The sequence below is a fragment of the Clarias gariepinus genome, chromosome 13 (assembly GCF_024256425.1).
Source record: "Clarias gariepinus isolate MV-2021 ecotype Netherlands chromosome 13, CGAR_prim_01v2, whole genome shotgun sequence".
Taxonomy (NCBI): Eukaryota; Metazoa; Chordata; class Actinopteri; order Siluriformes; family Clariidae; genus Clarias; species Clarias gariepinus.
Window position 1 is genome coordinate 17,423,953 of NC_071112.1, and position 11,577 is coordinate 17,435,529.

The following is an 11,577-nucleotide window of genomic DNA, read 5'->3' on the forward strand; positions in this document are numbered from 1 at the left end:
ATGAGATGTCAGTATTTGGTTAACCAACATAGCCAAAAGATCACAGATTGGTTCAACAGCAGGCAAGCCTCCTGGTTGTGGCTGAAGCATAGTACATCTGTAAAATGAATAAAATGCTTGCTACATTTACAGTCGTAGATGACACAGAAATATTCTGTTAGAGCCTGTTCTTGTAATGTTATGGCACTGTATTATCATTTGTGATTTGCACCATGTCTCTGCCAAGGCTATTAATTATATAGGGTGTGGTATCTAAATCACACAAAGGTTGCGGCAGGCTACTTAAAAGCAGAGTAGCATAATACTTAACACTGTAACTGAGGTGATTGTATGGGTAAAACTCCTGGTGATGATTTTTGCATGCTTGTTCTTATTCTTATTCTCATGACCTTCAGTCTCCACTGAAATCTTTAGGGAAGGTCTTGGGGTCTCTCTTGTTCCTAAGCCAGCAGGATTTACTGCAGTCGTGTAGTTTTTGGCCAAAGCCAATCCAGTACTGACTTGACATTTTCCACCGGACTAAAAAATTCTCTTCTCACATATTGGACTTTGTTGCTGCTGGTTTTCACATGTTTCTTAAACTGAGGCTCTTCAGAGGTTGGCTTTACTTTTCTGTGTGTTTTTTCCAGCAGTATCTTACAATTGCTTCACTATTATCTTCAGTGAGATTCCAATTTTCCATTCATAAAGCTGGTTCACAAACAGGTCCAGCATTCACGTCCTTTTTAAAAAGGACAGCGAGGACTTTTTAAGAGGCAGTGAGCCATTTATTAAGCTTTCAAAGGCCCCCTTATGATTAACTACAGTATGTTCACTACCAGAAAGAAAGGGATTTTTTCTTCTATTCTTTTCGCTGCTCTTGTATAAACTGTCTGCTTATATTACCTTACCAGTAGGTTTAATGACTTGTGAAACCACCTACACAAACAAAAGAAATGCAGCCAACTCATTGAACTTTTTGTTAAGGGGGAATTGATTTAATAATACTTGGTACATTAATGATACAGGGTGTATTGTTTCACTTTTAATGAAAGTTAAAAGATGGAGGGAGAAAACACACAGCCAGACCAGTCATCATGAAATGGAGGCAGATCGGGCTTAAGGAGCACTGACATGGGAGTTAGAATGAAAGAACAGCAGAAAGTCAAAATGAAACCACATGTGGTGTTGAAGCAGACACCCACAGTAGCAGGGAAGGGGTGGGGGAGGAAGTATTGCAGCATACTATACAGCAGGAACAAGACTGTAATCAAAGCCTGTTAACATTTAAACAGCAATTTGGTCCATGTGAAAGACTTTAATCTGAAAGATCCAAAGCTTTCCTTTCTATACAGGAAAAAAAAAATAGAAATAAACATATACTTTTATAGAAACAATACTTTCGTTCATAATGCATCATGCAGCCAAACCCCAACCCAAGACCATTCGACTACTGGGCATTCAAATAGTAGGTTTGCTTGCCAAAGATGATGTCTATAATGTAACATGTGTTGCCAAGATCTATGACCTAACTTTGTGGCTAGGTGTTGCTTGATGCAAAGTAAGAATTTAATCTGGTTTTATACCCACCAGCCTTTTTAACCCAAAAATGTAATGGTATAGGAAGGTTGGGGGACAAGGGTATGTTTGATGGTCAGCCACAGAATGTAAAAATGTATAATTTCAAGATGTGGTTCTGCTGTGTTTGACAGCAAATGTTTAAAGGGGAAAAAAAACCTTAAGAACACTTCAAGAACAGTATGGAAAAAAAGCATCTGGAAAATTAGAGTGGATGGGATTTCTCACATATTGTACATGCAACAAAAACGAGCACTGCTGAATCATTTCCATTTAAAACTAATGCTGAGGGCAGCATTTTTCTTTCATTTTTTTAAACATTTGTCCTGTGTTTCATATCAGAGAATAATGTATATATTATGATTATTATTACTATATTGGGTTTTTTTGGTCAGTAGGGTGGTTTTAATAACATTACTACAGTAGCATTATTTTTAATAATACACTCAGAAAAAAGATTCTAACCTCACTTATCTTTTATATATTAGTATTATGTCTTGTTTTTTACAAGATGTACAAGTGTAGCCCTTTCATCTTTTACACATGTTGAATTAACATAAAAACTACGTGGCTTAAAAAAATTTAATTGACCATTGACCATTGTGTTTATAAAAGAATATTTATCAGTTGCTATAATAGTGATGTCCTGAATTGTGCTGTCATACCTTGCAGCTCCATGTCACTATTACACCAAAAAACATCAAGCTGAATATCGACTGCCAAGAAATTGAAGAGAAACCAATCAAAGAGGCTGGCAACATCTCCAGAGATGGTTATGAGGTTCTTGGAAAAATGGCTGGTGGTACAAGGAGGCAATCAGGGGCAGTAAGTATATGCTTACTAAATATATATTAAAACCAGGTCTTGTTTTTGATGTTTTGATAAAATAAGACAATTACCTGAAATTCTCCAATGGAGACTGCAGAACTATAGCACATTCTGTGGAATGCAGTCTAGTTCTCAGGACTATAAGTGCTATATTCAGATTCCTCTGCTATTTTTATAGCGAATGAAGCAAGATAATACAAATGGAGCAGTTTATGCTGATGGCTGCGCTGCTCCATGCTCATTTGTGTTCTTCTCCAACACCCTGTGGGTGATGTGCATGTGGGCATGGTTTTTCATTCCTAAATCCTGAAGTTCAATGGAAGCCATCTGTAACATCCGTTCCTGTTTTTTTTTTTTCTCTCTCTCTTGTAGTTCCAACTCCAGATGTTTGATATTGTCTGCAGCTTGGGATGGACAAGTCGAGACAAATGCTGTGACTTACCAGCAACAGTAAGAGCATATTTCCTATTGATTGTCCATCAAGAGGATTGCTTTATTCACTGTCTTGCATATCTTATTGTACTTTGCAAATAACTCGATGTTAATAATATTCTTTGGCTGTTCTGTGTCAGTAGATCTCACTCTTGTCACCATAATTCTAATTTTAGAACACCACATTATCAACCACTTCCATTACTCCAAAGGGTTGATTGGGAAATTTTCTTCTCTTCTTTATGTAACCTGTTTTCCCTTTCTATCCTTATCCCTGATGCTCTGACCAATTATATATGTGCTGGAACTGCCCCCAGGAGTTTAGTCTGTTAAACTTGTTAATGTTTCTATATAAAGTTATTATTGTTCTCCTTTTTTCTTAATTATGTTTTGAAAATGCTTGGAACTGCACTATCTGCATTTATCATACTTTTTGTTTGCAGAGAGATGAGGCAAAATGTCCAGCACTTCCCCACTCCTGCACTTGTGCTCAGGATAGCATAGGGCCTCAGGGACCTCCTGGCCCTTCGGTAAACTCATTATATTCATGTTTCATTCACACCTTCTCAAACTTCACCTCTGATGTAAAAAGCAGAAAGGTTTAGCATTTTAGGGATACCCAGAATGCAAATGTATCGGTACAAAACAACAGTCCTTTTTTGTTATTGTCACAATGTTGTTAGTGTTCATATGTATTTATCTTGTGTATCATGGGTTTCCAGCTAGAGTATCAGTTGTACCAGTAGAGGTTGTGGGACCCAAAAAAAAAACCTGCAGTTATGTCTTTGAGAATCCAAGCTAGACAGCATATTAATCTTTAAAAATGCCTCCTGACAATATGGTTTAGTGCTTAAATCCTCTGCTGTTGAATTCATGATCCAAGCTGTTTTCTATTTTCGCAGGGCAGTCCTGGTACAAAAGGCTCACGTGGTGATAGAGGAGACTCTGGTTCCCCGGTAAACACATTTTCCTCGTAGTGCTTTTTAACAATTTTGCTAGTCCTGTACCAACTACCACTAAAAGCAGTCGCTTCCCTCTAAGTTTATCCCTTGATTAACTTTATACTCCCCAATTTGTGTAGGCTGTGTATATGTTTTAAACATTATTATCTGTGCTGACTTGGTAATCTAGACCTATGGGTCACGTATAAAAAAAACATCTGAATAATATGGTGACTTTATACATTTCTTTTCTCAATCCAGGGTCCAATGGGCCCACGTGGAGAGCAGGGCCCCCCAGGACAAATGGGACCACCAGGCCCACAGGGCCCTAATGGCATATCTCTCCCTGGAGAACCAGTAAGTTATACACACAATTTTTATGTTTGTTCAGGCAGACTTTTGTCCTTATTACCATGACCCACCAAACCCCCCATTTAATTGCATCTTCATTTATCTTTTAGGCAGTTTTATGGGGTGTGGTGATTGAATTTATAGGATTAGCTACTGCACTGTAATGTGTGGGTCTGATGCATGGCTAAAATAATAGAGCTATTTCTTTTAACAAAGGTACTACTCACTTGCTCTTTTACCTGTCTTTTCAAGAAGCAAGAGGTTTATTTCAGTGTAATTATTGTTCCCAAGATAAAGTCCTTTTTTGTTTAAATTACCAGGGGCGGCCTGGACCAAAAGGAGATTCTGGTGACCCTGGGCAACCTGGCCTAAGAGTAAGGTTTTTTTTTTTTTTCAGTTTTGACCATTTGATTTTGGGTTGTTAATACTCTCTTAAAAAAAAAAAAAAAAGTTGCCTCTAGGGAAACTCTTAAATTACATAACACACATTTCACCCATACTAAGCACTTTAAATGCACATTATTTTGTCTTTCACTGTAATTGAATATTAATAATTAACGATAATTGTTGATTTTATGGTACCAAATTACTTGATGCTGTTCAGGGCTTGTACTCAATGAATAATAAATTGTATATGAGTTTAGATATAGAAAGGAATAATAATAATACAAATAATAATAATAATAATAATGTATTGTTACAGTGCACACTTTACAGGTTCTAGTTTTTAAAGTTTTTATATTGTTATGAATAAAGATTATATGAAGAAATATTAGAAAATTAAAAGTGAATGATGGGTTTAATTAGCAGTTTTTAGCAAGAAACTATTTAAAATAATCTAAATAGATTTTTCTTCATCCTTTTTCAGGGCTCTGTCGGTGCTCCTGGTCCTATTGGTCCTGTTGGGCCATCTGGAGCAAGGGTAAGTCTTTTAAGTTGAAGGTCCATTTGCTACTTGCTACCTTTTTTTGTGTGTGCTTTGTTTTATATTACATTTCCAGCGTAGGTTATGCTATGTCTGCTCTCACTAAACTTGGACTGCTATCATTGGCTTTTCTCTGTGACATGTTTAAACAATCCTTCTGATTGGATTATCTCCTCCGTGAAGTGTTACCATGCTCATGTTGCATGGTTTGTGATGGTCTATTGTTTATGCACAGGGACAACCAGGACCTGAAGGCCCATCTGGACCTAGAGGCCCACCAGGGCCAATGGTGTGTAATGTTTAGGCTTTTTCTTTCTTTTTTATTTTTGTGCACTGAGCTTTTTTCCCATCTAATGCAATGGCAAATGTCCCAGATATTCATTCACATTTTATAAAGTATAAAGTTTCTCAAGCACTGTATTGGAGTTCAACCTATGTTATACATACCAAGTAGTTTCTTTGCTCACTAATATTGAGATTTAGTGTCTAGAAGTGCCCAAGAATCAGTATGCTCAGACTGTTTATTCTTTTTAGGGAACCCCAGGAAACCCTGGAATGCCAGGTAATCCTGGTAAAACAGGGAATGCTGGAGAACCAGGACTTCCAGTAAGTATAGATTCTGGTAAAATTACAAGTTACAAGTTACAAGCATTTCACTGCATATCGTACTGTGTATGACTGTGTATGTGACAAATAAAATAAAAAATTTGAATTTGATAAAATGTATATGAGATGTATTTCTAATGTCTATGATTCAGTCAAAAAAAGAAAGACCAGCTTATATTTATATACAATATATAATATAGCCAATATTATTGTGCACCTAATTTACTATTCTAAATCATATCAATTACAGGGACCTGCTGGTATTAAAGGAGAAAAGGGAGAGAGGGTATGTGTTGGCCCCATTTATATCAACAGAAAACTGGTGTTTTAAGACAGTTAAGGCATTTCTACTTATTTTGCTTGGCTTCTGTTCTGTAGGGAGATGCTACGTCCCAAAATATGATGAGATCCATCGCAAGACAAGTCTGTGAGCAGCTTGTTAACAGTAAGTTGAGATTGTGTAATGTTCCTTCATACTGTTCTACTGATGAAACAGCAAGATTGATGCAAACTTTTCAACATTATAATTATGACTTTCCCCTAGGACAAATGAGCAGAATTGACATGATGTTCAACCAAATCCCCAGTGGATACCGCAGCAACAATCCTGGTCCTGCTGGGCCTCCAGGCCCTCCTGGGAGCCAGGGACCTCGTGGAGAACCAGGTCAAACCGGACGCAATGGTTTCCCTGGAAGCCCAGGCTTACCAGGGCCTCAGGGAGAAAGAGGTACTAAAGACATACAAAATGCAACATTCATGCTGATTGATGGAAGTTTCTCTTCTGTGATGACCTTCTGTATGTATGTATTCTTTATATGTGCAATGATAAGAACTATTTGTGAGTTACAGCACCTGTCTGGTTCGGGGGCCTTACGAGATGAGGCTAAATGTCTGGGGAAATGTAATTCATTATTGTCAAATTGTAGTTAAGTAAATGCAATTTCCTTTGGCTGTGGAGGAATTTAGACATTTATGTATTGCCCAGTGAAAAATTCTAATATGTATTTGCTCTGCTTGGATAATGTTGGTTGGTTGATAGCAAAAGTTAGATTTAAAGTTAGAGTGGAGTTTAAAGTTTGAGTTTTCACTGAAGTAATACTTCAGATGCAAAGAAATTGCTTTCCATTAATAGTGAAATCCATAGGACTTCTTACACTTTGCTTTAATGCAATCCACATGCACCTTTCCTATGTATGTTTTTTTTTTGTGCAAATCTGTGGTTTCGACTCACCATCATATGGCTTACATAATGTAGGTGTAAGTATTATGGGAAATTGTTTGGAAATTACAGCTGACTTCATGATTCTTGGCTACATTCAACTCACTTTTCTGACCTGCAGGGGTGCCAGGAGAGAAGGGGGAGAGAGGCTCTCCAGGTGCCGACGCTCGGGGACAGAGGGGATTACCTGGACCCCCTGGTGCGTATATGTCAAACAAAGTGCCCCCCTGCCCTATGCCTGGACATGAGTGGTTTCACACTACAAATATATTGTGTAAACAGACACTTTTTTAAAAGTGATACTTTATGATTTTTATGTATAAGCAGTAAAATACCTTTTCGGCAAGTTGCACAATTGCACCTAAAATCAAATAACTGGGCTAGTACATTTGGTACTAACAGAAGTAAATTTGGACTGGATAATTAATTCAAATTAAATATACAGTGCAAATCCTAGACAACATATCAGGAATGGAAACAGTTTTTGAGACCCAGACAAGGTCACATGCCTGTTCTCAGTTCAAACAATACTGAAAGTATCATTGATCTCTATGAGAACCGTTTGTTAGTGTCTTTGGCTGCTGGTGTATATTTTGCCTCTATTATAATTCCCCCTTAGGGAGTTGAAATAGTCTGCTTGTTTCAATGTAGCCTAGCTCAGGGATGGGGCTGAATGTGAAGGACTGAGATTTACGTAGTTACGTCTTATGAACTTCAATTTGCCCAGCTGTGCATCATAATTTTTTTCCATTATGTAATCAAAGTATTCCTAGAAAAAACATTTTCTTTTTGAAATTTATGATATTCTTGCCTGTGAGGGCCACACAGATGTTCTCACACACTGCTCAAGTCAACCCTATTATTTGTCAGTAGCAGGGGACCTGGACATACAGTAAAAATAGTAAAAAAAAAAAATTACAAAACTATTTTTTAGTATTATGTCATTGTGGACTTCCTATTGACAAAAACAACAATATGCCTAAATATTTTACAGACCAGTAGTGATATTACATCTTGCAGTGATTTTTCTGTTATATAATATAGACATAATTATAGTAAATTCCACATAGGAAATAAAAACAAATGGAAAAAAAATGCTTGATTGTAGCAACAAACCTCAACAAACATGATTTAGTGTTTGGTGATCTAACATTTGGCCCCTGAGGTACCTTTGCCTACATAGTCACCCTGTAATTACTATTCAGGATGCTAGACTGAGAACATCGGGTCCCAGGCTTCCTATCAGTGAAAGACAAGAACTAATGCAAATGTCTGGCAATCCTCTTAAGCCTCTTGTACAAGTCCAGCCAAACCATCTTTCCATAAATTAAATGGGACAGAAGCCCAGCTCTCACCTTTGAAAGGGGTCACAATCAAGCTGTTGCAGGAAGTGTTTTCTTATGGGGCCTCATTGACACATGTGCTGACTTCAGACCAAAGCAAGGGCTGAAATCATTCCAAACATGCTAGTTTGCACTGTCTAGACAGAAAGGGGTATGGGGAGCCCCTTGGAGATTGCATACCCCTGCTCCATTTTAATTGAGCAGTCAAAATATTTAAATTACAGTGCTAGAAACCAGTTACCCCTTACTCATCCAGTTAAACCTAAAGTATGAAGTCATCAATTCCCTGATGGTTTTCTGCTTTTTGCTTTTCTTCAGGACCACCAGGCTTATCCCAGACCGGCCCTCCCGGACCTTCAGGATCAGATGGGCCACGCGGGCCATCAGGCCGTCCAGGTTCTCCAGGTATCAGAGGACCACCAGGACCTCCAGGTTACTGTGATTCCTCCCAGTGTGTTGGAATTCCATACAATGGAGGAGGATACCAGGGTAAGCATGTCGGTTATAGGGAGTAGAGCAGGGCATTTAGAACATTAGGTTGCATTAATTGTCTTTAACAGAAAAATTATATAGTCGCCTAACTGTTTGAAACATGACTGAAAAATTAGTGAATGGCATGCTTGTAGTGTATTTCACACAAAAACCAAACAAACAGTATCTTTGCACTAACACCATCTTTAACCCCTTTCAGGTTTGGCATAATATGCATAGTATGCTGCGCGTCCTCCTTAAGCATTGACATCCTGAAAAAACAAAAACAAACCTGTGTCTGAGAGATCAGCGCACTGTCTAATAAGCTTTTAAGGATAACAACCATGGATTTAATTAATGAACATTTACACACCAACTCAAAAAACAAAATCAAGCCAAAGAATGGACTGGAGTGCCACTAACACCAGCTCTCTGCTACTCAATAAGGCAGGTGACAGTGATGGCTACATACCTGTGGTCTGGTTGCATCTTGAACACCAAAGCAGCAAACAGCAAGAGTGAGCTTCCTTTTGAGGAAGAAGCATGTAAAGCTACTAACCATGATGAGTATAGCTGAGTTCAACAATGATAATAACAGATAAGGTATTTGTATATAAACTTTGTAAATTAATTTGTTACACAGTCATCTAAAAGGGTTAATAACTGTCATCAAGCTTGTGCCTCTTAACTTGCTTTTACTGACTGCCAACATAACCTTTATATACTTTTGGTTATTTTCTTACATTGCTTTGATTGGTGAATACAGCCTCCGCTCAGGTTGAAATTGTAGCATGTGCTTTTAGGAGCCATGATCTTTTTGTTTGCAGAATGCTGTATTGACAATTTTTTTTCCTAACGTGTGATTTATCCTATGCTATAATACCTCGGTGTGCCATAAGGAGTAGCATAGGTAGCTTGGTCACAACTAGTGGTAGTCCTTTTAACATGTCATAACCACTTGAATTTATTGTTTTTAGTTTGTTTTTGTTTCTTTACTACACCAAGTGTTATATTTAAACTCCTTGTGTAGAACCAGCAATGATTGTACTCACATTTCAACTTTAAGTTAACTTTTTACATTTAATTCCAAATAACATTTACTAAAACCCATATGTTCCATTGGCCAAATAATATTTCCACCCAGGCCCCTACCAGCCTGAGGCTGAACCCCATGTAGTGCCAATCCTTGAGGAACCATCAGAAGATACTGTGACAGAGATTCAGTCCCCCGGTTTACGAAACCAACGTGGGAAGCGATCGCTATCATCAGAGGGAACTAAAAGGATAAAAACATAAACCAATAAAGATATCTTTATATTTTAAAAACACATGAAGGACGTCCAGAAATAAATCCATTGGCTTAATGCATTTACAAATTTAACAAGGATGAGTAGATTTATGGCTGATCTTTAACCTTCATTTTCTTAGTAAAAACATGTGCTTACTCACTGTCCCCATTTTGTGATTGTAACATAAGTGCATTTTATGTTTTTATGAGACTCTGATCAATGCACTCGCTGTAGCCTCAGTATATGGTATTTGAAAGGTGATATGTCAAAACTTACACAAAATTGAAATCCCTCATATCATTTAGGTTAACAGACTCAGTTTTTGCAGTGCAGGTTTTTTTTTGCCTACCTTTACCACTCTGAAGGTTGTAATTCCATACTCATATTGAAAAACTTGTTAAACCTGGCTTTTGTTTCATTATTCTTAATATTTATCTGTTGTATACCAACTCACAGCTCATTTCTTTTATCAAAGGGGGAATTGCATGACTGTGCTGTATATTTAGTAAGTACATTTTAAAATCCGAATATAGTTTTTTTTCTTTTTATATCAATGTTAAACGCAGTTGGAATTTGTTGCAAAGCTATATTCATAGAATTGCTCATTTACATTTTAACTGCACATTGTGAATTTACAGCCTTATTTTCTTATTTATTTCTGAATCAGAAGAGGCATTTTTCAATAAAACTACTGAAAATGTTTAATGTGTGTTAGTGGTTTGTTCCACTTCCTCTATACTGACAGAGTTTCCAACAAATAGAACTAAAGGCAAATAAATTCTCACAAAAGTGAATAGGGAAAAAATCCCACAATTTCTGTGAGGCTTTGAAGTAGCCTGGTTTCAGACCAAAACCATGATTACAGCCCTCACATTCATGTTAGATCCCTCCCCACCCATTTGTTTAGGATATAGGTTATTTAAACAAGTTACGTAACTACAAGCCTGTAATGGATTTACTGATGTGTAGGCCAGATCAGGGATTTTATAAGAACAAGCTAAGTCAGAACATCTACAGTAACAGTCTATTTTGTGCATCGAAGTCACATTTAGCAATGAACCAATATCTGATAACATGAACATACACAATTACCAGCAATATACAGCTGAGGATACTTTCTTTATTCATTGTGGTGGAACATCATATGATAAAACTGAAACATTTAATCAAAGATGCTTTGTAAAATAATCAGGGGCTACTGACATTTTCAAAATTATATAACCCTGCTCTACACATTTAACATGCATCTATTTTAAATTCTGTTAAGATACTTATGAATATTTTACTGACAAATGTAAAGTGTTTTAAAAGCCCTGTTAAGATCCAGAGTTATTATTAAACCCAGCGGTCAAAAATAGAACAGTTACTTGTGCAAATAACCGCCCAGTCGGGCTGAAATGACATTGACCCCTTTTTACACCCTATTAACTCTCTCAGCTGAGGATGTGGGTTAGTTTTAGGTCTTTCTCATAGATTTAAAGTGTCGTTTGTCTGAAGATTTCGCTAAAACCAGTCGATAAAAATCTATGGTCAAAAGGTGCTACTGGGTATACAACACAAACATGGATCTGAACATATGTTTTTTATCACTTCTTTGGACTTGAATACTAAATTT

The 11,577-nt window shown here is 37.1% G+C and overlaps 1 protein-coding gene across 4 annotated transcripts in view; it reads left to right on the plus strand.

The window, feature by feature from the left end:
- The window catches only part of col12a1a (collagen, type XII, alpha 1a), a 51,336-nt gene extending 40,674 nt beyond the window's left edge, over positions 1-10,662 (plus strand). For 3 of the 4 annotated variants that reach the window (XM_053509220.1, XM_053509222.1, XM_053509223.1), the window contains 15 exons: positions 2,230-2,382; positions 2,758-2,835; positions 3,261-3,347; positions 3,720-3,773; positions 4,020-4,115; positions 4,430-4,483; positions 4,978-5,031; positions 5,270-5,323; positions 5,569-5,640; positions 5,891-5,926; positions 6,019-6,085; positions 6,185-6,367; positions 6,981-7,058; positions 8,521-8,691; positions 9,818-10,662. In XM_053509220.1, the coding sequence (XP_053365195.1) occupies positions 2,230-2,382; positions 2,758-2,835; positions 3,261-3,347; positions 3,720-3,773; positions 4,020-4,115; positions 4,430-4,483; positions 4,978-5,031; positions 5,270-5,323; positions 5,569-5,640; positions 5,891-5,926; positions 6,019-6,085; positions 6,185-6,367; positions 6,981-7,058; positions 8,521-8,691; positions 9,818-9,969 (1,389 nt within the window). In that variant the 3' untranslated portion in view covers positions 9,970-10,662. Of the gene's footprint in view, positions 1-2,229; positions 2,383-2,757; positions 2,836-3,260; positions 3,348-3,719; positions 3,774-4,019; positions 4,116-4,429; positions 4,484-4,977; positions 5,032-5,269; positions 5,324-5,568; positions 5,641-5,890; positions 5,927-6,018; positions 6,086-6,184; positions 6,368-6,980; positions 7,059-8,520; positions 8,692-8,893 lie in introns of all 4 variants that reach the window. The other variant, XM_053509221.1, reaches the window with a different exon arrangement.
- Positions 10,663-11,577: the final 915 nt, after the last annotated feature.